Here is a 27,846-nt window from a genome sequence, read left to right as displayed (position 1 = left end):
TCAAACATTTACGGTCTTCTAACAAACTTTTGATCAACACCACTTTACCCAATAACTCTGCAGGAGACTGCTTGTTCTCTAACGCAGTGGGAAATGTCTGGAATAAACGACCCTCAGACATCTCAACACTGACTTCTCTCCAGTTATTTAAGAAAAATCTCAAAAAGCATCTTAACAAAACATGGCTATGCCCATGCACTAACCCAGACTAACCCTGCTCTCCCTTTCCTATCTACCTGTCCTCACCGCCAACCTAACTTCACCCAATATCTCTGTAGGGGACATGTTAGCTCAACTTTACGCTTAGTTTGAAATACTACCCTCACCTACTACTTATCCCTGACGTCTCTCCCTCTCTTTCCTAAGACTATCCCTGTTTCCCTTTATTAACAGTAACTCTTCTACCTCCCCTATAAAATGATCATATCCTAAACTACATCTAATCTATCTCTGACACCTTTCATCCTTTCCCTCACCTCCCTCACATTTTCTTTTCCTTCCTTACAATATGTGTTTAAATTACATTTTTGTATGAATATTATGCTAAGCAAATTGCACAGTAAGTAATTTTGTCAACAGTATTGTGTTCTTCTCTTCACATAGCTTATCATTTAGACCTACTTAATAAGTAATCTCTCAAAAAAAAAAAAAAAAACCTTTTACATTACTGCTGTTGGAATTTTATAACTGTTACTATTTTTTGTCTTACTTTTTTAAACAATGTATTAACAATTTGGAGCTTTTCTCCCCGGGCCTCTACTGAAAATGGACATATATCCAGCTAGACTAGCCCAGTCAACAAATGTAAAATAAATAAAAATAAATAAATAAAATAAATTTATATAGATGTAGATATATACATACATATTTACACACACAAATATATATGTTGTTCCTCTGTATGATCAAACGTTCTTAATGTCATGGTTAAAAAAAACTACATTAAGAAGATCAAACATATAGAGGACCAAACTCTCTAAATATCAAATATACAAAAGATCAGGAGAGGAAAAGTGTTTCCTCTCTAGATCTTCGCACCATAACCCCGCCTTTAAATTTGTGTAGTGGCAGTGTTATGGGAAGATTTTTATTAAGTTAGGGTATATGGGTTGGGTTGTGGGAAATGGGCAGCATTAGGGTTAAGGTTAGCATCCATTACTATGACCACCTTAGTAATGGGTGCTAACTCTATCGCTGCCCCTTCCCCAACCTTTGCCCTACACCTTAACTTAATAAAAACCTTCCCGTAACACTGCCACCCCACAAGACTCACTCAGACACACAAGCACACACTAACACTACATGTAACCTCTTACCTAACCATGACCTTAATCCTAAAATGCACACACAGTTACCCACAAACATACAAAACTGATCCCCTCACCTATCCCCAACTGTAACCCTGACTCTCACTCTCTCTCTCTCTCTAACACAAACACACACACACAGACACTCATATCTGGGTCTACTATACATGATCGAAATTTCAAAAAGCTGAAACCCATATATGGCCGAGACCATATGTTCAACTTTTGAAATTTCAAACATGTAAAAAAAAAAAAAAAAAAAAAAAAAACCTACATACACATTTCTAGCAGGGGGGATAGCCCCCCTGCACCCCCCCACACCCTGATATTTAAATATACCAACTCTGAGATCGCACTACAGTGCTGAAAATGGAAATTTTCCCATTCCGGGCTATAGAGAGCTGTCCATTTAGAACGTTCGAACTTCCAAAAGTCGATCATATGGTCTCGGCCATATGAAAGTTAGCCTTTTGGAAGTTCAATCATTTGTAGGGGACCCACACACACACATATATATATATATATATATATATATATATATATATATATATATATATATATATATATCCGGTATGCATGCCTTTGGTCGGCCGGTGGATGGCCGATCAGAAAATGTTCGAAAGCAGTGCAGTGACTTCGTATAATTGCGAATGTATGTCGAAACACAAACCCCCCCCCCTTTTGACCCATGGTAGTGCTTGTTTAGGTGGTAGAGCGGTCGGGAATGTCGAATTTGGAGGTTTTTACAACATTCCGACCGTTCGGCACCTAGAAATTCGACATTCTGGTTCAGAAAAACTGACGTTCAGCATTTGCACGCGCGACCATATGCATGTATTATATGTATGTATGTATATATATATATATATATATATATATATATATATATATATATCTATAAAAAACTTTAGGTAGCCACATAGTTGTATGCATTTTCTGTCTTTGTCATCATGCAGAACAATGTCAGTGTATCGATGCCCAGCATTATATGCTATGTAGTGTATTCTTGTTGAGGTATTCATGCCCTGTAATATTCTAAAAATGCTGCTAAGTACACATAACTGGTGTAACTGAAAATTATTATTGCATGTCTATGTGAATTAGAAAACAAAACACACCAAAAGGTTTAGTGTTATGCATACCCCTGTAGCCTAATCTGCATCATACCAGTAACCCAGATGGCAATCTCCTTGCTAACATCACACTGTCTCCTTACTGACATCACACTGTCTCCTTTCTGACATCACACTGTCTACTTTCTGACATCACACTGGCTTTTTCCTTCGGTTTCACTAGCATAATGTACTGTATAGGAACATTCACCACCACTGATTCCAGTATGACAGTCGCATTCCATGACGTGGCACTGAGTCACAGGTGGCTGGGATAGTGGTGATGGATAGGGGAATCACACCTTTCTGAATACGTTCACTCTAAAGTTAGCTGTTTGATAAATGTGCTCTCCTTTAACAAGGGACTGAAAGTGGTAGGAATGGAAACACTGCTATTTTACTAGAAAGTCTCTGCCTGAAAGTAATTCATTCCAAATGAAAGTTCATCTTGAATTCCAAAGCTAGTTTATATTACTGATGTCTATTCTCAGTAGGGGTTGAGTTCCCTCCCAATGCTGGATTACTATTGGTGTTTGTAGTTAATACTTTTCCAGCATAGGTTTGGTCCTCAATGGTATTACTAATTCCCTCAATCACTTTCAACACTGCATAGTGTTATTCAAGATTTTTGGAACTGTACTTCAGCTTATCCCCCCACAAGGGAAGCCCCCCCAACCCCATCTGAGACCATGCATGTTTCCAGACAATGCACCTATTTGGTACTATGGAGGAAAACATCCTGAGATGACAGGTGAACCAAAAAGCTCATTTAACTAACCAGGCATTTTGGGGAAATAAAAGAAGATACTGGAAATTACAAAACTATAAACAATGACACATATGCCATTTTTAGTCTAAATTCTAGCATATCTCATTGTACAAAAGACATTATTCTTGTAAAGTGTACACAGTGGTATACTGCCTTCCTTCAGAATTATCCCAGTAGCAGTGATTGCTTTGAGTGATCTTCTCAAAATCACACACTGTGGAGATATAGGTTGTGGGAGTGTTGCACTGGACATTCACATTTCTTTACAAAACTACTTGGGTAAGTCTAAATATTTTATACAGCCATTTTCAGAGACTTGATAAAATATGTCAGTGTTAAGCTGGCTTGCCCTCTTTCCATGTAGTTATTTTTTTCTGTGTGATATAGATGGGAATGTGGAAGTTGTAGTGCATTTCATATGTATCGCCTTTTCCTGGGCCTTTGGATGGGTGGGGAGAAGAACAGTCCAGTGGCCCTGTCACCCTAACTCATGTGACCTTCCTGCAGCCTGCATTCTATTTTTCTGACCCATATATTTGTGTTTTTATTAATACTGCTGCTATAATTGCTCTAGCTATCTGCTTCTGGGTTTGGAACAAATTACTTTCATATAACAGTAATATTTACAAGGGTGTCCTACCTCTCAACCTTTTATAGGTTCATAGGTGTTTACTAGGCTAATGACCACAAGGGCCTTTTTAAGCCTAGTCATGCATCCCAACTCTCTGACAAGTTCTGATACCCTTGATAAGTGTAAGCATGGTCCTGGGAGATAAATCATTTACGGGTTACCTGTGTCCATTAGAGACATAGGTGCCAAACCAGGGATGAATTTCTTGTTTCCCATCCAACTGTCCAAGTTGCACTTGAATTGGATTAGGGAGGAACTCTGTTAAACATGGATGGGGAGCCTATTCCACAGACGGACTACTCTCTGATACATACTTATCTCTCCAGCAGGTCCTATTTATATCACAGGCAAGGTTTAAGTCTTTAGAACGGGTAATTCTGGTACTGTTTGTTTTGTGGATATTGAGGAGATCCATCAGAGTGGAGTCTGACAATGCCCTCTATGCCAGGCATAGCTCCTCCCTCTTACCCTTTTAGGGTAAGAAATCTGGAGAACATCATAAATAATGGGGGAACAAAGGCACAAAAATACAAACACTTTTTTATATATTGCTCTTACAAACTTAGAAAGCTGATAGAATAACAGATTTTGCATCAGCATAAATTTTCTGAAGGATATGAAGTCTGAAACTGAAATGCCTGTCATTATTTTCTGACTACAACCCTCAATGATTTGCCAGTGATTTGCCAGAAAACCACAATTTTATGAGAAACAGACTAAAAATATGTAGCAAAAATCTGGACATTCTGCATAAATCTGTACAGTTGAGGCGTATGTAGGTCGTCTGTACTTCCAGGACTTCTACGTTTCTGACTTTACTTTTTTCATTGTTAACAGTCTTTATTGCCATGAGATCTTCATATTACACATGTATAGATGGACTTATTAAAGACTGTATACCTTTATTGCTGTTTACTAGATTGTTCCTAAAGCACATTCCACTTTCACACTTATCTCATTATACAAACATAGAAAACTGCAGAAACCACTTTACATAAATTACTAATTCATTGTTATGGAAATAGAATGCCATTATACACTTTGCATACCAGAGCTATTAAAAGTTTTAAAACCAGTAATTTTGTGGGGAAGTAAGCATTTTGCAATCTGTAACATCATTATTTAAATATAATAGCTGTGAGGTCACACCAGTTTGGAGGTGATTGGAGGTGATGTATTTTTTTTATAACAGTGGAATACAATGTACCTACATTGTAGCTGTCCTCCCAGTCCTGAGGTGGCAAAACTTCAGAGGGCAAAACTTCAGAGGTTTAGTCTTTAACTATGGAGGTTATATCTGACGTGGTGCCTGGGGGAGGAGGATTCCCCTCCAAAAAAGGATAATTTTTGTTGTTCAGTGCAATATATGAAATCAACAATTTTGCTAGAAATGTTCATTTTTATTTCAAATTATTTGGTAACAGACTATGCAGACCCTTTCACTTTAAGAATTTGGCTTGTCTGCCTTCCTTGTTTAGTCACACCCTATTTACCATATGCTGTGCAGAGGGGTATAGGTTTCTACAAGGAGCGAACTAATTTTAGTCTGAAATCAAGAAAAGAAGAACTTTGTTATACTGATGTGCATATGTAAGAATGTGAACTAAGTGAAAATGTTGCTGTCACACTCAATGCCAGTGATCACAGAACTAGACAGGAAACTAAGAGCTTAAAAAGCTGTAACTCACCTTGGGCTGACAAACAAACGAAAGTCATAAGTGCAAATCAGGATTGGACCAGAGACTTTAAAATGTGTTAAATGCTTCACTATGCCATACTTTCTTGTAACTGGCAGCACTTTGGGACGGCTGAATCTCGCATGTAATCAGAGTTATTATCAAGTATCAAGTCACAACCTTTTGTTGTATATTTGAAAAATGGTTTCAGAAAATTCACCTCAAGCTCCACTTTCAAGATGAACTTCTTGAATCTATTTCTCAAACACATTAACATATTGAGTATAGTCAGAAGACCGATTATAATCATCTTTACTTCAAGAACAAAACTCAGAAGGTGAATTTCTTGACATTCATTTTGAAAAAAAAAGCGTAAATGTCTGTGATCAGTGAGTAGATCATAATTTTGTACTATACAGAGTTTTAATAAAGCAACGTGTGTTATAGCTTCTAAAGACTACAGAATTCTACAGGACTGCAGAAATACAGTCCCTTCGTAGTACATCAATTCCATTATTTTATGAGAAACTCTGCTGTAGCTCTGGACCTCATGTGACACAATTCTTTTATAGAAATATGAGAAAGGCTGTTTCAGAGCTTGGGATGTGTTATAACTTTTAACAACTGCAGCGGTGGTAAGGCGGTAGCGTTGTTACCTCACAGCAAGAGGTTCTCCTGTTCGATTCTTGGCTTGGCTTGGGAGTGCCTTCTGTGTGGAGTCTGCATGCCCTCCCCGCGGTTGGGTAGCGTTCGAAAGACATGCGTGTGTAAATGGGCATGCCTTTGTTGAAGGTTGGGCGTCGAGCTGACACCTCGGCGTTTCATAAAAAATCTACTGCCAATCATTAGCAGACCAGAGTTCCACTGTGGCGACCCCTTCCCGGGAAAAAGCCGAAAGACAAACAACAACAACAACGTGATTTGGAGTGCACTTTACTTTGGACTGCTGCCTGTGTGACAGTGCAGGTTGTGCTTAATGTTTTAACAGTGAGGGTCTTGTCTAAATGTTTATTTTAATAAGTTTGTTATAGCAAGGTTCTTAAAGATGAATTTTGTTGTTATAAGGTTCATTTGTTATCTCATTTTTGAAGTGTAATCAAAACATTCCATACATTACAAAACAAGTTTATATTCTTAAGTCAGTGTGGGTATTTATGTTAAAAATTTCCAGCTGTATAACCTTCTTTATCAGCCTTGATCGATAGATAGATAGATAGATAGATAGATAGATAGATAGATAGATAGATCAAGTTAGCTAGATTGATATGCATTCAGACAAATGTTTATTAGTTATAGTTAAATTATATGATTGTAGCACACACATTAAACCACAGTGAAACTTCTGGATGATGATTCAAGAAGAAAAACAGCATGGATCCAAATGACACCAGGAGACTGATACTTAAAAATATGTATGCACAATAAATGCTTAGAGTACATAATGAATGTAAGAAAGAAGTTAAACCAGATAGTAGAATAAATAACACTATTGCTACAGCTTGCAATGTTGTGCTCTTTCATGTTTGCAGAATGTTATGTACTGCTAGTTGTTAAGATGAATAAGTGGTGCTTAAAATCCAGTTCATTAATGCATTATAGATTTTTTGTTCTAAAGCTACTGATTTAAAGGCAGGAGCTGTAAGTGTTTTTGTTGAAATGTAAGTGTAGTAACATCTGCTCGGTGCTCTCATTGCTGCCCTGCTTTTTGGACTTCCTCTAAACTGTATATATGTTTGCCCCCGACTGAGGTTAGCCCATTAGCTTTGCTAATTGCCCCAAATTTAATTTTTCATTCCTTCATATGGGGTAAAAGATAAGCTTCACTGGTCTAAGTGAGGGCCCTTCAGCCCATTCTGTCACTTACTGGTGAGCCTTATTAGGCCATTTGTTGCCCCTTCTCTCATCAAAGGTGGGAGTCTTATCCTGGGAACAGATTGTTCTGCAGATCCTGCAGTGTCTTAACTCCTCTCCTGTGTGGGTGTCACTCTACACTATGCATTGTGGCCAGGGGTGAATGCACTGTACCATGCATTCCTCATCCACTGGTCTAATGGCACACCACTTAGTACACGTGGCTGATATAGCTGGATTCCTGAAGGTGTTACCGGTATAGGATGCCAAGATGCCACCCTCTTCCCAAGATGGAAGACCCACAATTAGCTAATTACTCCTATAGTCCTCGGTGTGGTCTCCTTCAGCACCTATGACTCCATTCTAGCAGGGGTCATCTAGAATGTGGATAGCACTTTAACACTCTGTAGCTTTGGTCTTGGTTGCCCAACAGGAGTTTAGTTTTGCATGTTTAATCCAGTTTTATTCCCTTTAGTTTACACACGTCTGGGCACTTTTGTATGTTTTGTAATAAATACACTTGCTTTCAAGTATTAGAGAAGTCATACCCTACTGTGTTTTCTATATTGAGCCTGATTTTATCAGACTAAAGCACACATATATAGATAAATGGATGGATGGATAGCTAAACAGATCAATGGATAGACCAACAGTGCCTAAACACTTTACAGTTTCCTCTTTTGCTTTGCAACATTTAAATAATAATGAAGAATACTGATTTTAATTCATCTGTTAAATTTTATAATTATATGGTCTTAAATAATTATTTCCGTCTAGCTTTCTAGGACTCACTTATCACATTGAAAACTGATAATGTTCCAGCTATTTACTCCCATCTAAACTACTGAAAGCTTACAACCTGTAGTGGAACAAACATAGTAATTAAGCAGGCTGAAATGTGTGATACTTATCAAAAGAATGATTTGGGGAAATTTCTTTTAATTTTTGTTTACTTTTTCTTTTTCAGGTTGAAATGTTAGAACATAAATACGGGGGTCACCTTGTCTCTCGGAAAGCTGCATGCACCATCCAGACAGCATTTCGTCAGTATCAGTTGAGCAAAAACTTTGAAAAAATACGAAATTCCCTGTTAGAGAGCCGTATGCCTCGTCGAATTTCACTCAGAAAAGTCAGGGTACATAACACTGAGGGATTTGCATCTGAAAAAGCCCTGCTGGAGGGCTACAATTTTGTAGGAATCCCTTTGGTGAGATCACCATCCCTGCCAGCAAGCATCAGCGGAGCATTAACAGAACTGGAAGACTCTTTCACTGAGCAGGTCCAGTCCCTTGCTAAATCAATTGATGATGCCCTAAACACATGGAGTCTGAAAACATTATGCTCTCTGCAGGGCGGTAGCACCTACCAGTTTACAGAAACATTCAGTGCTAGTACCAGACGAGCAAGTGAAGATGTTGAGAAGTTGGAGGGAAGTGACCAAGAGAAAGAAGAGAGACATCAGGAAGGAATTCCAAAGAGCAGCAGTTCTCTCATGATGGCCTTTAGGGATGTTACTGTACAAATTGACAGGAAAAACATCTCTGTTTCCACTTCTGTTGTGGAGTCAACTTCTGTTTCTGTGTCAGACTGCCTCAGCAGTGCTGAGTCAGGTACTGTTCAGTCAACCAGGGAAATGGACTCTTCAGAAAATGGTAAAGCAAATACATTGCAAGAATCAGGGGCTCAGTCTAACTCAGTGGCTCTACAAAACAATGGTGATGAACTCTCTCTTGCAACAAATGGTGTGAATACAACAGCAATGGACTCTGAACAGATGATTATACAAAAGTTTGAAGCTAGTGAGGATGTAACCGAGGGCAAGAAAACTGATTCAGAATTGGGAGACAATTTGGAACAATTAAGTAGCAGTAGCACATCCACGTCAGCTAAATCCACATCAGAGCTTTCGTCTAAGGAGGCCCTACAGGCCATGATCCTCAGTCTTCCACGGTATCACTGTGAGAATCCTGCAAGCTGCAAGTCACCGACCCTCTCGACAGACATAATAAGGAAACGGTTGTACAGGATTGGCTTAAACCTCTTCAACATGTAAGTTCCTTTCTACAAAATGCTAAAGTATTGTATCAGGCAAACATGTATTTAATAATCTGGCCTAAGTTATGGCCTGATATAATTAATGGAATATTTAAGCATCAAGACTCATTTCCATGTATCATACTGTCATTGACTATGAGTAAAGCAGGGCTTGAAATTCATGTTTCTTGTCTCCAAAGGGAGTTTATTATTATGCGAAAAGTAACTAGTTGAGGCCTGCTAAAATTTTATATTAATAATATCACTTACTGACATAGTATGACATATGTTTTGTCATTACAGATGCTTTATTTTTTGTCTTTATCTATAGTTGACACAAAGTATCACAGATCCACATCCAGTCACACAAAGTATCACAGATCCACATCCAGTGAGTGTAACCACTTATCTGTGAAAAGCTTTTATCTTTCTAGTGAAGTTTCCTTCCAAAGTTGCCACTGAAAAACAGTAACAACCTAACATGTTTGAGTAATACATGTTAAACTATTCCTTATGTGGAAGTGAAACTTACATGACTATATACCATCCGCAGTCCAGTAAAAAGTGCTGAAAAGATATTTGCATTGACACATATTTATTAATACTAACCCTGGATTGCTGTCTGGATCAATCACTCCTTGAAAGAAAAATGCTACATAAATATCCATATCTATAATTTAGCATTGTTGCCTGTCTTGGTATAGATGCATTGTCTTGTTTGTTTTTTATTTGTTTATCCTTTGATAACAAGGTTAGTCACAATTGGCTAATGGCTTGCATTCAGGGGAGACTTAAGGTAATGTTTATACTACAAGGAAAAATTTGGCCACAGCATCAGGGAACTTCACCAACAGTTTTGGATAGGTGCAGTGAGATCTTTTACATCATCTGAACTACCAAATCAGACAGATGGGACCTCGGTTTAACGTCTTATCTGAAGGACAACACACTCAGAAGTGACCCCCCTCCCATGCTGCACTGCAGCTTCAGCAGTCCATCAACCTGCTATGGGAATAGAACCCAGGCCCTCCTCTATCAAAGGTGAGGGTGCTAATGGTCGCACCACTGATACCGCAACAGGCTTTTTTTTCATAGAGTTAGCTCATAACAAAACTGCAGAAGACAAAAGCAACATAGCAATAACAATGTTTTATGTTTATGTAAAGCCTTCAACTGCATTCATCACCCATCTATAACTGAAAGACTACTCACTTCTGACATTAACCTACAAGCCATTGACATTTCTAGTTGCATTACCAATCTCACCCAAACAATTTAGTGAGCAAATTAACTTCCTCACCAATATCATTTCATCAGGCAGTATCCCAAGGTTCTGTCCTGGCTTCCATTTTATTTGACATCTTTAGTTAATGATGTAGAAAACATGCACCCCGTCAATATGCTAATGATTTCACAACTGCTAGTATTGATGCATAGTTAGCAGCTGCTATGGCAAAGCTCCGAAATATTCCTGGTAGGCCTTATCAATAACTACAACAATCCTTTACTCAACTGAATGAAGGTTATTATAATTTTACCTGAAAACCCTTGGACTGGATGAAAGAACATTGCACTAATCACCACCATGCAAGGCCAAATAAATGGTGTGTAACCTACCATCAAATTATTTTGTATTACACTAGACCAAGATGTAAAAATGCATCTATATAATCCAGTGTTTAGACAAAAACACGCACAAAATGATAACTTTGTTTAGTCTAAGCCTGTTCTATCTTCAGATGCAAGAAAATGTACTTCTTCCTTTCACGTTACTACTAAAGCAATTCTGTTCACCATTTCCTCATCTTACTCTCCAAGCCTTGCTCCTCTAGCATGCAGTCAGCCTACCATAAAATTGCAAAATGCACCCTAACAAGTGTGATGCACACATGCCTTTCAACTATCCAGGTTTTCATACAATGTCCAGATTGTTTGCCTCATATTTTTGGTCTGTTCCTCATAAAATTTGTGGTTTTCTGGCAAATCACTGAGGACTACATCCACTTAATAATGAGATACATTTGAGTTTCAGACTTCATGCCCTTCAGAAAATTATTATAGCAACGTTCAAAGTTTATGAGAACTATATTTAAAATCTGTCCCTATTTTGTGACATTTGTGCCCCATTATTTTAGGCTTTGTCCAAATTTCTTGCATTAAGAAGTTGAGAGGTATGGATGGACTCATGAGCAAAGCCTACTTGCTTACTAAAATGCATGATAGTTCTCCTGATTCCCTTGTTGAAGAAGTTTTATTTGTGTAAACTATTATTAATATGATGACGAATTTTGAATCAGAATCTAAACAGATTTCAGAAATTCAACAGATATACTATTACCTCTTGTAAGTAGGTACCCCTGTTCCTGCACCTCAGCCCCTGTTCTGGAAACTTTTCTGGATGCTTTGCATCCACTTCCATTGAACCAGACTCCCAGCCACCTGCTCCATAAAGGCCTGACAGATTTTACAAAGTACCTGAGGACTTAAAATGTCTGGACAAAAACCCTGTGGCAGACCCCTCTGCATTTTCCATGTCAACATATAAGCCCTCCAAATTACCACCTGCTGCTAGTGCTCTTCCTGCTGACAAAGCTGTAGTGCCATTATGGCATAATTGTATTATAACTGGTGGCTAGTGATCCCCCCATCCCACGATCTCCATAATACTGTTGATGTTGTTATGGCACACTTCTATTATCCCTAGTGGTTATCTCCACCCTCTGATCTCCCATACTACTTTAAATGTTGGTAGATGAACATGGACAGCTACCATGATATGGTGGAGCTGGGCATGCTGACCTACATGTTCAAGTACTTTTCTGAATTGTTTGCTACACAGATGCCTTCCTGGATGTGATTCCAGCAGAGAGAGAGAGAGAGTGAGAGATTGAGTGCATGGCTAATTAGCATATGCCACTCCCCCAGACTGTCTCGAGCATGTGCAGTACAGCTATGGAGTCAGCCCTACGTGGTGCTGCACGTCTTCCTGTTTGAGCACCAGCAACACTGTGTTAGAGCTCCTGCTGAATTCCAAAAGGTTACCACAATATGTACATGAGGTGTACATGTCACACTAACCTTTACAAATTGTCCCATTCTCATAACTACAAATGATGTTTGTTCAATTATATCTGAAGTTATAATCTCTAGCTCTTTAAGAAAAAACAGGCAAAAAAAAAAAAATAAGTAAAACAAAAACATCTATGAGACCAGATAAAATCCCGGGCATTCTAATTTTGAATATCGAAAAATAATTAGTCCCTGTTTAGTACACAATCTTTAGCAGGCTGCCACTTTATGGATTTGTCCCTGAGTCTTGGAAAAATTTCTTTGAAATAAAAAACATATAGACCAATTTTTTCAACATTTTTATTGTTTAAAGGTTTTGAAAGATGGCTTATACAATAATATTGACTTAAGCCAGCAAAGACTTGCTGCTTGGAGATTTACTTCTATTAATCATACAGAATTTTATGATCAAGTTAGCCTTGCTTGTTGGGTGTCACTGCAGATGTCATTTCCCTGGATCTTGCAGAGGCATTTAATAGCGTTTAATATTTTTTGCCATCATTCAATACATAAAGTTTTTATTAAGATTTTATTAAGATATAAATTGAATCCTTATTTAGTATACTGGGTTACTGTCTTATATATCTGTCCCAGTTAGTTACAAGATGTTCGATCTGATTATTTATCAATTATACATGGGAATCCCCAAGGTTCAGTCCTGGACTCCATTCTTTTTAATTTGACATTTTCTACTATTCCTTTAAGCAGATCTTTCTGGGTCAAAATTGGATTTACATCAGTATCAAACAATAACATGAGTGCAATAAATGGACTTTCTGGGCACATATTTATGGTGTCCAGTTTAGCCTTAATAAGTAGCAAGTGATGTATTTTGGTAAATGGCTATTAAGACAGCTGTTAAGAGTGGATGGCTCAAGTCCTGAAGTCCATGAGTCTAAATGGCTTCTCATTACAATCACTAATAAGTTAACATTTGAAAAACATGTCAACGATATTACATGTAGAGCAAGGAGACATATGGGACTTATCGCAACTGATGTATAAAACTAACAGTATTTACATTTCATTACAGATATTTTACAGGGAAGGCAATATCAGCATATGAAGACTTTAAAGACAATTGTCTTCAAGATGTATTGAATTTAGATTTGTAGTCAAATCAATCTACTCAAAAAGCATAATTTTTGTTTGCGGATATCCAGGACCCCTTTGAGAAGCAAATACATAATTCAAGTGATTTCTGAAACAGATTCCCACATAGGTTGAGGGTATCAGATAAAATAGAAATATTTAAAGAAAAGTTTGATACATGGATGAGAAGGGAAGCTTGACCCTCATTCAGGAATCATTGTTCTTCAGATGGCCTTAGGAGCTACTTACACTGAATCAATCAACTTATGAACTTAAACTTTTCTGGTGTTTTTCTTCCAATTATTCTGCTAAAAAGTGGCCATGTTTAGTCAGGATAGTCTGATTAAAAAACTAAATAAACAAACAAATAAATAATCAATTAAGTGGAACTCCTGGGGACAAAATAGGGATATTTTAACATTATGTTTAGTTATTAGGTCAATATTTTGTTGAAAGACGCTTTACCAGTAGTCCAATGGATAAAAGTCATAATACAAGATTATATTTTTACACATTTACAACTGGTGTGATGATGTGAACCATTACATAATCTGAACTCATTCTGTTCTCAAGACACACAAAAGTATTTTCATTTAAAGCATGTTTGAAGAATACATTTAAAAATCTGCTTACTTAATATATGACAGTGTTGCCATCACAGTTTACTTTTCAATATATGTTTTTGGATGATTTTTGTAAGCACTAAACTCTAGAATCACGATTATGCAGAAATTATCTGTTTGCACTAAAATAGTAGGTCCTGGCTTCATGACCTTGAGAATGGTGATGGAAGCATAGTGTGTGTGTGTGTGTGTGTGTGTGTGTGTGTGTGTGTGTGTGTGTGTGTGTGTGTGTGTGTGTGTGTGTGTGCATCTGTGTGTGTGTGTGTGTGTCTGTGTGTGTGTGTGTGTGTGTGTGTGTGTGTGTATGTGTGTATGTGTGTGTGTGTGGGGGTCTGTGTGCGTGTGTCTGTGTGCGTGTGTCTGTGTGTGTGTGTGTGTGTGTGTGTGTGTGTGTGTGTGTGTGTGTGTGTGCGTCTGTGTGTGTGTGTGTGTGTCTGTGTGCGTGTGTCTGTGTGTGTGTGTGTGCGTGTGTGTGTGTGTGTATGTGTGTGTGTGTGTGTGTGTGTGTGTGTGTGTGTGTGTGTGTGTGTGTGTGTGTGTGTGTGTGTGTGTGTGTGTGTGTGTGTGTGTGTGTGTGTGTGTGTGTGTGTGTGTATGTGTGTGTGTGTGTGTGTGTGTTGGGGGGGGTACATTTGTAATTCAGTTTCATTGGGCTTTTTAGCACAATGTGTCCAACAACTAACTTGTCCAGTCAGCTGCAGGCAAGGCAAATTGCACTCATTCCCTGTCCAGCATTTAGTCAGTTTCATTTTGGCTAAAATGTCCTAATTTATGCAGTAATGCAGGGTGGAGAAAGAGACCATAAAGGCCAACTTAACAAAAATGTAAGCTTTTCTTCAAAGACAAGATCAACATTTGCAAAAAATATGAAAATAAGAAAAGTGAAGATTGTAGCATTTAATTTCAAGGGATTAAAAGAAAACCAAGAGTGGAACTCAAGAAGCATAGTTACAGTTGCATTTTAGAATCAGCGGTGTGCCTGAGGGACTGTTACGAGAAACAGGTTCAAGTCTGTGGAACATAATTTTGGTATGTTGATTAATATATGGTGTGTCGAGCCACATGATGATTTTAGTGCTGATTACTGACAAGACCATTGAGTTTCATCTCAGGAAGCAAAAACATCCTCACTTATACTACATTGCATGTGATATCTTAAATAAGTAACTTTTATGCAAGGAGTGGTAAAAGCAGGGCTATATCAGCCTTTTTGGAATTTTACACAAGCTTACAGAATGCATCACAGTAGGCCAAGTGTAATTTTCTCTCCTCCCTGACAGTTTTTGGACTGCATACTTTATGGAAACATTTCTGAAAAATATTTAATCAACCAGGCATTCTGAAAAAAGTAAATGATTTAATAAAATACATGACTTAATAAAATAAAACCTCAGTAAATAGACCAGTGATTTGAATATATCTAATTGTGCAAATTAATATGCAAGTCTTAGTTAATTGCTTGGAACATTTCAGCATGAGTCACACTCAGGCATGTACATCTAAGCATGAGTTGCACTCAGGTATGTCGGCCTCAGCTGTCAGCTGTTCATGTTTTGTTGCTCACTTTTAATTATAGGAAGCAAAGCAAGTGCTTGTATTATAGTGAGCACTGGATGGTCCACAGTGAGTACACCTTATAGAAAGAGCAATGGCGGTATGCCATTTCCTGTCATTGATTGCTGTCTTTCCAATGTACAGTGACCTCAGAATAGGAATAGCAAAGGAAGGGGGCGTGGGGTGAAGTTTACCAATGTGGGGGTGTGTGGGTTGGCCTGCCCTAGTGCAAACAAAGTCTTACTTTTAAAATGCAAATTAGCTGATAAAACATAATACTGAGTACATGCGTTATGAGAATATGTGAACCATAACTTTAACAAGCTGATGTGACACGTTATGAATTGTGAGATATGATGGATTTTGTTTGACTCACATACTGTATGAGTAATTATTTATTCATTTAGATGGATAAGCTGTGATTACTTTGACCATGGTTTTTCAGCCACTGCGGTTACCTCTTCAAAGGAACATATGCCTTACAGGAAGCTATGCAGGACTAAATAAACTGAAGTCAACACTCTGTAACCAACAAAGAAGTCAAAATCCAGTAATCAAAACAATAATCCAAGTTAGGGAAGCTCCAAGTGACAAGCCAGCTCCACAAAGGAAGCCTTCAAATCAAATACAAAACCAACAAAGTTTGTCTTGCCTTGTTTTGATTACTGTATTTTGGCTGTGTTGGTGTCCACCGTTTGTTTATTTACCAACAAAGAAGTGCCTATAGCTGACTGTTGACCAATTCTCTGTGCATAAAGCAAAAGTTCTGTTAATTAAAGTTGTATTTGTGATTGACAAAGTGTGAATAATGTGATGTAATGGGACCAATGTTACTGATAGTGTTGATTCTACAAAATCACGAGCCCAGGAATTTTTGTATATCTGCAATTCCAGAGAAAAACAAACCCTGTTGAAAGTTTATAGTTATGCACTTAGAAAATAGACATGATAGATATGTAGTGGTAGTATGTATACAACATATTTTTTTACTGCATGTTATAAGACTTTATGGCACGTGAAAACAATGAGAAATTTCCATCAAATCCCAAGTTTAACAGCTCTGCTTGTCCCGCACAAATGCGCACTGAACTTAAGTCTGAATGTCATTAAACAGGATTGCAATGTGCCAACTATATGTTATAAAATGTATATATGGGAAATACTGAGTGTGAGGGGAGGTGTGGTAAATACAATGATATATGTCCTTCTATGGCATGATGTGCACGTTACAGTGTGCTAGTCGTAAGTAATAGGAGAGGATGGGGGTGTGCAGTATGTCTACATTGAGGGGGGATGCAGTGTATCTACATTGTGGGGGGTGAAATGTATCTACAATGTGGGGGGTGCAGTGTATCCACATTGTGGGGGGTGCAGTGTATCCACATTGTGGGGGGTGCAGTGTATCCACATTGTGGGGGGTGCAGTACATCCACATTGTGGGGGGTGCAAGTGTATCTACATTGTGGAGGGTACAGTGTATCTACATTATGGTCAGGGTCTAGTGTATCTACAATGTGGGGGGTGCAGTGTACCTACCTTGTGGGGGGTGCAGTGTATCTACAATGTGGGACTGTATTGCTTAAATATGTCCAACCTATCACAAAATTATTGACGCTGTGTTTTGTTTCGGTTCCTTAACAAAGGTGAGGAATGTTTACTTTAAATATTAGAAATGGTGTCACTAATGTATGCCTGCAAGTGTATAGTCCTCCTTCTGAAACTGAGGCAGATACTAACTTAGAAGTACTTCTTTATACTATTATATCAAACACTTTTTTTCTGTTTTGAGCTAGTTCCATGTCCAGATATCAGAATAAATTGTGTAGTTCATTTATCTTCACTTCCTATGTCTGCATGCCTAGCGGATGTTATATTCACTGCCATTTACTGTGTTGGACTACTGAGTCCCAGTGATACAAATTAAGTCTGAAATAAACTATTTGAATGTGATATTTCTCACTGTGACACGTGGTGATATTCACATCTGTTACAGTCACCATAGGTGAGTGGGTGGGTATGATGTTTTCACTCGTTGGAAAACTTTCTTTTACTCTGTCTTTTCACTAAAAGTATATATTGATTCAAAGGCTTTGATCACTTGGGAGTAGGTGGAGACTGGCTAGATTAATTATATTCTCTATTCTTCCTACAATGGCTGTCTCAAACAGTGGTACACAGCTGGGGAATATGAGTTCACTTATCACATTGTTGGAATTTTTCTGCTTGAAAGGCAGTGGTAGCGTAAGAACTTTGTTGTCCTCTACCAATAGTGTTTTCAATCTTGTGGGCTAACGGTATAAAGACCTCTCTAGAAAAGGGGAGTTTGTTACATCCTAGTTAATATTGGAAGTCTTTTGGAAGGTAAATGCCAGACATTTTTCTAACAAAATACGATTGAGGCCACATCATCTCTAAGTCCACAAATGCTGTGAAAGTTTAGCAAAATGCTTTATTTCCAGTGCTGTTCAGTTCAGTTAAATCTCTATAAAGCAGATGATTATTATTGGGTTTACACTCATTACTACATTGTTATATTTTCAAAGAACAGATGTTGAAAAAATTCACCTCAAGTGAATGTATAACAATTTGGTTATGACTGATCATAATTGTTTGCAGTATACAGAGCGTTACCTGAAACTTGCACTACCAGTTACAGACATAGAGAAAAAAGAAGTGTTGAAGAGAGAAATGTTTTAGTGTTTTACAGCTTTGAAAGTTCTTACACACTTAGTGTTGTTGCACATTTTTTGTAGTATATGTGGAGCCTTAGCTGCTCCAGTGTACTATGAAATAGAAAAAAGAAAAATTAAGTGTAGGACCATGAAGTGTTTTACAGTTCTGAAAGCTGTAACACTTGTGGCTATACCTCAGACAGCATTCAGAGGTACAATATGTCTTGTAATCCTATAGGAGCTTTCTAATATGCTTTTGTGGTCCCACACACAAAACAGAGGTTTGGCTGTGTGAAGTGTAATGCAGCATCCCAATGCTATTGTGCATTGCTTACTATTTATGTTCTAGTGCAAGGCTAGAGCATATGAACAATACTTATAAAGTTTTATGTAGCTTTCTCACATCAGAAATACTCTGAACAATGCTGTTTTTTCCTGATTTCAGAGAATAATTATATTACTGCATGTTCTGTATGGTAGTTCTTATAAAAACAAAGCACATCATGGATATTTTATGCTTTCCAGTCTGTGGACTGTTATCTCAGTGGTGTGAATTGGAATATGGAAGACATGATTAGGAATTAACTTTACATATAAAGTCACTAGCCATGTCTCTGAGGATACTCCTCTGTCCGCCTTTCTGTCAGGCTTAGGTATATATTAGCATTATTGGTTATATTTGTTATATTTCTCTTATCCATATTTGCAGTGGAGATCACAATAAAAGGTAAGACTGAATCCCTTTGGAAAGAGATGCCATTACAGTACAGTCAACGTTCTCTTTTTCTATGTAACATCAGCTGTGTAATTTTATTATGGCAAAAATGCAGTTTGGAAAATGGTTTAAGGAATATGCCATATGCAGTTTACTCATTATGTTTCTAGATGTTTTGATCAGTGGGTAAGAGAAAAGTAAGCTGAATTATTAGCTCCATCCGGATGACTGTACCATGCCATAATAATGGCATGGTAGTGGGAATCCTTTGGTATATGACCTGGGAACTGGGAGGGGTTTGCTTTTTGCAGTAAGGTTAGGTTTATATGTAAGTCCTAGGCTAGTAGGTCATTTTAAGACTAGCCAATTTCCCTACTAAATCTGAGAATCAAACTCTGTATCTTGTGTTTGTGAGGTAAACATATTAAGCATTGGACCAGTCTCCAATCCCAGCAGGTTCATGGGTTCATAGGTCAATACTAGGTTAACTGCCCTGAAGGGCCATTTTAAGCCACACCAATAGTCTGAAGTCAGACTTACACTCTGTACCTGGTGTATATGAGGAGAAAACCTTAACAATTGCACTAAACCCACCTCCTGTAGGAGTTGATATCATGCTCACTAGAGACTTTTCCCTTTCTCTTTCTTGTTTTAAAGGCTTCATAAAATGTATGTTTTGAAGTGGCATTTGATGCATATATTATCGAGGAAAAGTGTCAGTAGTGAAAAAATATATAGTTTGATTACTGATTTAAATGTTTTCCTTTCAGAATCCTTACTAGGAAATGAAGTATATTTTTACACAAGTAATAACCAGGTGGCTATATTTTGTCTTAATGGTTTCCTCTCAAAGAGGGATGGTATTGTTTGCAGGGCTGAAGTACCTCAGGGATCTGCTGTGATTGTATTTACGTGTTGGAGGTTACAGTTTAATTTTAATGTGCCAATTCAAAGAGCACACTTTATGTAGAAGGACTATAGTTATGCCTCTCACCTCATAGACTAGGAATTCATGTTAAGGGTGAAATGCTTTGTTACCTGTTAAGGACGTGACTTCACATGAGAGCATCAGTGGGAATATGGGTCTGTTTTTTAATGTTGTACTTTGACTAGCAATGCCTTTCAGCTTCTCCCGTTAGGGGTCGCCACAGTGGATCACTGGTCCACAGATTGATTGGCAGTGGAGTTTTTACATTGTCGAGTTGCCAGCCTGGTGCCAAACCTTCACAGAAGGCACACACACACACACACACACACACACACACACACACACACACACACACACACAACAATGCTAACTGCTGCACCACGCTGGGTCAGTGTTGTACTATGACTGTTTGTACAATAATAGCTTAGAAACATTTGCAGGTCAGGTTACTAAGTGTATTTATAAATTACAGTTTTCATGCTGGGAAGAGAATACAGATGGATCTGCCTCTTTTACTGAACATGCTGTATCAATATTGTCATTTTAGAACTGGGCTGTGACCGGACTATCAGTAAATTACAGGGTACGTTTTACATACTTCTGAAATTGTAACATATAGATCAGGGCTCTTGGATTGTGGCATTACAAATTAGTCTTTAATGAATATAAGTACAATTAGTCTAAACAAAGATATTAACATTAGAGATTCTGTATATTTCAGAAACATCCATTCTCAGTATTTCAGTTTTGTACTGAAAAGTGTATATGTTGGTGTAAGCAATAAATGCCTTACTGCAATAATACCTGAGTTAATATTTAAATATGTTATTTATGTATGAATGTATTCATATTACTCCTCTCTCCTTTGCTTGAATAGTAAAATAATGGGTCAGGTAGGAATGGGGTCGCCAAATTTGCTTCCCTTTTTCCTCCTTCTTGTGCACATCCATGTAACAAATGAGCACATTATTCATGTATATAAGCCTCTTATAAGCAGGCACTATAAACCTGTTTTGCTATACAAGAGAATATTAGCCTTTCATATTGTATGTCAGGAGATAACGAGCACCGTAAACGTGGGTACAGCCTCTCATATTACATGTCAGGAGATAACGAGCACTGTAAATGTGGGTACAGCCTCTCATATTACATGTCAGGAGATAACGAGCCCCATAAACGTGGGTACAGCCTCTCATATTACATGTCAGGAGATAACAAGCGCCGTAAAAGTGGGTACAGCCTCTCATATTACATGTCAGGAGATAACGAGCCCCGTAAACTTGGGTACAGCCTCTCATATTACATGTCAGGAGATAATGAGCACCGTAAACGTGGGTACAGCCTCTCATATTACATGTCAGGAGATAACGAGCACCGTAAACGTGGGTACAGCCTCTCATATTACAAGTCAGGAGATAACAAGCCCCGTAAACGTGGGTACAGCCTCTCATATTACATGTCAGGAGATAACGAGCCCCGTAAACGTGGGTACAGCCTCTCATATTACATGTGATAGACTGGAAAAAGTTCTGTAAAAGGCTTTTATACTTAGCTCCAAGGAATATGAGTCCCACTGATGCAGACACAGCCTCTCATTTTACATGTGTTACAAAACAGACTAATAAAGTCTGATGATAGCCTCATAAAAGCAGGCAGTTTTAATGATCAAAGCGTAAACCACTCTGTTAGCTGGACGTAATGAAGCTCAGGCGAAAGTGTTTGCTTAAATATAGTTCTGTAGTTGTAGCTCATAGTGTGTTGTCATATTTTGTTTATTTTATTTGTTTGATTGGCATTTGTTTACTGGGATGGTTCACTGGGCCATTAAGAGCCCATTTTCAGTGGAAGTCCAGGGAGAAAAGTTCCACAAAAACATGTACATAGAGCAGGATTGAACAATTAATAAAGTTCCACAAAAAACATATTCATAGACAAGCGCAATTGAACAATTGTTGAAGTAGATGTAAAACTACATCTAGAAGTTTCACATTTTAAATTCTAACAGTTTGTTAGAAGTTAAAAATAAAAGTAAAACCTTTTAATTAAGAATGAGGTTCCACAGACTGCTAAGTAGGTAAACCTTCATGGGTCTTTCTGGAATATTCAAATAAAGGACTAACCTCTAAGCTTTGATATTGGCTACTTATTTTTCCATCTCCCAGATTTTCCTCCAGTCACCTCCCCATGGACCTACCCAGCATTGTCTGTAATTGCCTTTAAATACCTGACCTGTTGAATGTAATGCATTAGAACAAGAACATTCATCCATCTACCTATTTAACCAAATAAACTACTGGAAACTTCAGCAAGGTATCTTTACTTGTCCCACAGGTAGGGTATCAGAGAGAGACTGCCCTAGATCTGCTAGCTAAAGTGATTTTTATCTCTGTCTCTTTTAGAGAAAGATTCTCTTTTTGGCCCTTCTGTAGCTGAAATACTTAAGAAGTGTGAGGAAAAGGGGAAACATACAAGGAGTGACAACATTTTCAAGCCTTCTTTTTTAAATCAAGTAACACTTTTAACCCTTCCTCAGCCCCTTTTTCAATCAGCAGTTTAAATGCAAGGCAATGGGCTAGCATTCAGTGCAGAAGACAATGGAAGGGAATTTCTAAGAAAAAGGAAAAAGTCTCTTAAAAATCAAGAATAGCCTTCCAAGTTACCATGACTGTTCGCCTGTTCTGGCCCCCTCCCCCCCCCTAGCAACCTCTCCATCTCCGTCAAACGTCAACTACTCTTTTGGGGGCATCAGATAATCCCAGACTTTGGGTTCTGAGTTTTATCCAGTGAGGATCCCCTGACAGTGGGAATCCCCCTTCAGTTCCTGGGAATTCCCTTTCACCCACGGAATCAGATTTCACTGTTTCCTCCCGTTCTGCACAACATAATGCACAAAGGAGTAATAGAACCGATGCCCTTCAGTCTTTGAGACAAAGTTGGTATTTCAAAGATTTTTCAGGTTCCCAAGCCAGAAGGATCCTGGAGGTCAGGACTGGATCTTTTGCATTTTTAAATCTCCATGTTAAGATTCACAAGTTCAAGACGTTATCACTTTAGAATCGTGTACTGTTGATTCCAACCGTAGGTTTCATAGTAAAGCTAGACCTAAAGGACACCTATTACTACATTCCTATTGACAAACTGTTCACAGACTTATTTATTTATTTATTGCATTTGTTTACCGGGAAAGTCCACTGGGCCTAAAAGAGCCCATTTTTGGTGGAGGCCGGGGGAGAAAAGCTCCGACAAGAACATAGATGCAGAAAAAAAAATTAAACATTAATTGGTACAGAAGTAGAAACAGTGTTACACATAGTGGTTACAGTAATATATACAGAATATATACATAAAAGCAGGAATTTAGTTGGTTGCCAGATGAATTCAGAGTGGTAAAAATGGCGATAAATTAATCAGCATTATTGTACCAGTATCGACAAGTTATGAAAGAAAAAATAATAATAAATATGGCGAAAGTATCATCAGTTACTAGTAGTAAGAAACATAGGAATTTAGTTATAATATAAAGAGAAGGAAGAGGTTAGGTTATAGAGCAGGTACATAGCCAGGAAGAGTTGGGATGATTGCTCAGTATTTGTTTGAAGGTGGTGGTGCTGCCCATGTTTCTTACAGAAGGTGGAAGTGAGTTCCATAGATTGGCGATGTTGAAGAAGTAGAGGAGTTGACCAGCAAGTAAGGTGGGCTTGTCTACTTTTATGATTTTCAGATCTTTGTTGCCTGCTGGGTTGGTGTTTGGCAAGTAGAGTTGAGAGAGCAGGCACTGTGTGGGTGTGTAGATTATTTTGTGTACTGTAGTTAGCTGGGTGAATGAGAGATGGTGGGGGAGTTCCAACCAGCCTAATTGTTTCAGTGAGTTACAGTGGTGGGATGAGAATTTGGCCTTGGTGGTGAATTTGGCTATTCTGTTGTAACACATATCAAGTTTGGATTTTGTAGAATTGTGGATATTATTGAGGAGAGGGGCACCATAAAGGATAGAGGGTAATAAAAATGTAGCTGTAAGGGTTTGTCTAGTAGACAGCCTAAGAAGGTGTTGGTGCCTGTACAGCATACAGAGCTTTTGGTGTGTTTTTTTGATGTTACTGTTTATGTGTAGGTCAAAGTTTAGGGTTTCATCTATAATAATGCCTAGTAAATTAATGTGTGGGACAACTTCTATAGCAGTATTGTCTTGGGCTTGTATACTGAAGAGTTTTTTATCTAGGGGTGGTGGTGTGAAAGTTGTTAATAAAGATGCTAAATAAGACAGGACCAAGTATGGAGTCTTGGGGTACCCCTGTGGAAGAATTGAGGAAGGGTGAGTAAGACTGTTGCCATTTGGTGGATTGCTGCCTACTGGAGAGATAGCTATTGAACCATTGTAGGGTAGGTGGGGAAATGCAGAGGGAGGATAGTTTAGACAGGAGGATAATGTGGGAAATGGTATAGAAAGCTTTGGAGAGGTCGAGGAAAAGAGAAGCAATTATTTTACCAGAATCCTGTGGCCAGTTAACTGTATCAAGGAAGGAGAGGAGGGTTGTAGTGGGGCTGTGCCCTGGTTTGAAACCATGCTGAGTGGGTGACAGAATTTGATATTCAAGCATGTGGTTAAGGAATTGGGCATGGATGCATTTTTCCAGTATTTTAGAGAGGGATGAGAGAATAGCTATGGGTCAAAAGTTTGTAGTGTCTGTGTTGGTGCCGCCTTTGTGTAAGGGGAGAATGAATGCTTTTTTCCAGATGTCTGGGACAAGGGACTCTTTAATTGATCTGTTAATGAGTATGCTGATGGGATAAGTTATAGAGTTTGCAGCTAGCTGCAGGAAGTGTGGGGGTAGATTGTCAGGGGCTAGAGTACAGGGTTTAAGCTTAAGTAAAAGTTTTTTTGTTGTGGGTATGGGGGAGAATTTTAGGTTTGAGTTGTGTATAGGCTTGTTTTCTGGGATGCTTTGGTCATTAGCTGTCTTGGTGGTGGTGTTAACCATAGGAAAGGTGATGGTTTGGTTAGCTATGGTGTCAATAAAGTAGGAATTGAAAAGGGTAGCATGTTCGGTAGAGGTTTTGTGTGGGTCAGGGGATGGGTTGCTTTGAGAACCTGGATGTAATAGGTGGTTGGAGGACCAGAATTTTTGGGGATTATTTTTATGTTGGTGTTGTAGGTGGAGGCAGTGGGCATTTTATCATTGGTTATTAGATGTTTTGCCTGGTTACGGATTTGTTTGTATTGTATTGGAGTTGTAGGGTCTTTGTTTTTCTGCCATGATTTCCAGATTTTATCCCTTGTGGACATGACTTCTTTGGTGGATTTTGAGAGCCAGTGTGAATGGTTATGTTTTATTCGTTTTTGGCAGGTGGGTGTTTGCCTATTTAGGATGTCTAGGATTGTTGAGTTAAAGAACTCAACAGCCTCGTTAAGTGGCAGGGATTTGAGGGGTTCCCAATTTACTTTAGCTAAGGTTTCATTAAATATGGATGGTTGGAACTTAATCAAATTTCTGGTTGATTTGTATTGGTGTTGCCCTGGGGTTGGGGTGGTTTTGCGTAGGATATATGCTGGGTGGTGGTTGCTAATGGTATTAGGTAGTATGCCTGCAGTAATATTATTGTTAGGGTGGAACACTAATATCCAGTCTATTGAGGAGCCCCAAATTTTATTTTGTGGGGTCTGGTGATGTCTTCAATTAGTTGGGAGAAGTTGTAAAGGTTTATGTTTTTTGAGGGATTGTTGTGGGCAATGTCTAGCCAATCAATGTTTACATCACCTAAGATGAAGGTTTCATTATCTATGTTCTGTGAAGTCCAGGCAAGTATGTTTTCCAATATTGGTATGTTGTTTCCTGGAGGAATATACAGAGCAATTATGCAAATGTTTTTATGGTTGTTAAGTTTTAATATAGAGATTAGGCTGGGGAGAAGTTGGTGTTGGTGTTGGTTTTGAGTAGGGAATTAATGTATACTTGCTAGGAAAGAGTATTGCTACTCCTCCTCCTCTCTTGTTCAGCCGATTGTCTCTCAAGCATGAGTACCCTGGGGGAAGAAACTCGGTGTCTTTTACATATGATTTCAACCAGGTTTCGATAGCTGCTATAATATCAGGGTTGTTTTGTGAAATCCATGCCTGGAGTTCAGGTATCTTGTTTCTAAGGCTTTGGAGATTTATGGTTGACAGCAAGAGAGATTTGTTAAGTTTGCTAGGCCTGGGGAGGGTTGGACCTGGCCTGAGATGTATATCACCACACTGGGATATAATGCCTTGCCAAATTATGTGAGCTATACTTATTATTTTCTTGTTAAACTTATTACAAATTTCTGTAGTGTGCATACATTATTAGTTTTCTCTTTTACCCTTTGGACTCTCCATGGCACCAAGGGTATTAACAATATGCCTAGCTTCAGTCATAGCTCATTACAGACTCTGAGGCTTACATATTTTCCTATATCCGGACAAGTATCTTATCTTTGCACATAGATTTTAAATACTGTTGGCAGATGGGAAAATAGACTGTAGAATTTCAGATCAACTGGCAAAAGTCCTCTTTTATCCCTTCACACAATATTGTATTCCTGGGATGTTTGTTGGACTCAACAAAGAGAAAAGCTTTTTTTCCCTTCAGACAAAGTAGAAATGTTCCAGCAGTTCTTCTTGACTTTCTTCAGCCTAAACAAAGTATCTACAAGGAAGTGTCACATGATTCTGGAGTACATGGCATCAGTACTTGTCAAGCTTCCCTTTGCCAATACACATGAGTAAATACAATGGTACCTCTGATCGGTCTGGACTCCGCATTTACACCCTTTGACTTTTTAGATTCCAGTTTTGGGATTTGTAAAGAGGGATATTGGATGATGGATAGACCAGATAGCTTGCAATCCAGTTCATTCATTCACTCTATCTTCAGTCTCTGTTCAAACCAACTGATCAGGCTAATTTGAGTTTCTTAACAAGGAAGATTGTTTTACTAGGAGAGTATCTGAGTTACAAGCACAACTCTACCTTACTTTTCACAAGAATATATATATATTTTTTTGAGAACAAATCCTACCTTTATGCATAAAGTAGTTTTAGAGTTTAAACCAGACCATAACCCTCCCAGTTTTCTTTCCTGAACCTAAGAATGAGGGAGAAAGGATTCTTCACTCTATGGATGTACACAGGCAGTTTATATGTACCACTTAGACAACGCTCAGACTTTTGGGAAAGTTGACCAGCTGCTTGTCTCCTGTAAAAGTAAGATGAAAGGACAACCATTGACAAACTTAACTATTTTTTCATGGTCATCTTGTACTGTTACTTTTTGTTACACTCACCACAATAATCCAGTTCTAGCAGAGTTACAATTCATTCATTTTTATTTATTTTATTTTTATTTTACATTTGTTGACCGGGCTAGTCCAACTGGATATATGTCCATTTTCAGTAGGGGGCTGGGGAGAAAGACTCCACAAAACATAGTATTATTTATATTACGTGACATTTTACAAATGCAGGTACATTACAGATTTTTGCCATTCATTACATTTGATTGCATTTCTGCTTACAGAATCATAGCACATATCAGTTATGGTTAGCCATACAAAGATATCTCTAATAACATTATTTTAAATATAAAGGCACACTCTCTTTATAGGTAGCAGAAAAGTAACTAGCTTATACAGGTATGGTGATTAGTACCCAGAGATAAGTGAGGTAGGTAGTCACGGTTAGCACAGGGGCATAACCAGTGTGATTTAAGGTATGGTTTCAGTTTGCTTTTAAATAGGGTTATTGGGGAAAGGGAGGTTAGGTCACTGGGGAGGGAGTTCCATGTTTTACCCACAG

At 38.3% G+C, this 27,846-nt stretch overlaps 1 protein-coding gene across 3 annotated transcripts in view; it reads left to right on the top strand.

Moving 5' to 3' along the window:
* Nucleotides 1-27,846, top strand: part of IQSEC3 (IQ motif and Sec7 domain ArfGEF 3) — a 3,183,686-nt gene that overhangs the window by 1,630,904 nt on the left and 1,524,936 nt on the right. For all 3 annotated transcript variants that reach the window (XM_044087614.1, XM_044087612.1, XM_044087613.1), the window contains one exon: nt 8,314-9,395. In XM_044087614.1, the coding sequence (XP_043943549.1) occupies nt 8,314-9,395 (1,082 nt within the window). The remainder of the gene's footprint in view (nt 1-8,313; nt 9,396-27,846) is intronic.

This window comes from Protopterus annectens, chromosome 11.part0 (assembly GCF_019279795.1).
Source record: "Protopterus annectens isolate FY-2018-M chromosome 11.part0, PAN1.0, whole genome shotgun sequence".
Classification (NCBI taxonomy): domain Eukaryota; kingdom Metazoa; phylum Chordata; order Ceratodontiformes; family Protopteridae; genus Protopterus; species Protopterus annectens.
This window is presented reverse-complemented; position numbering and strand designations above follow the sequence as displayed.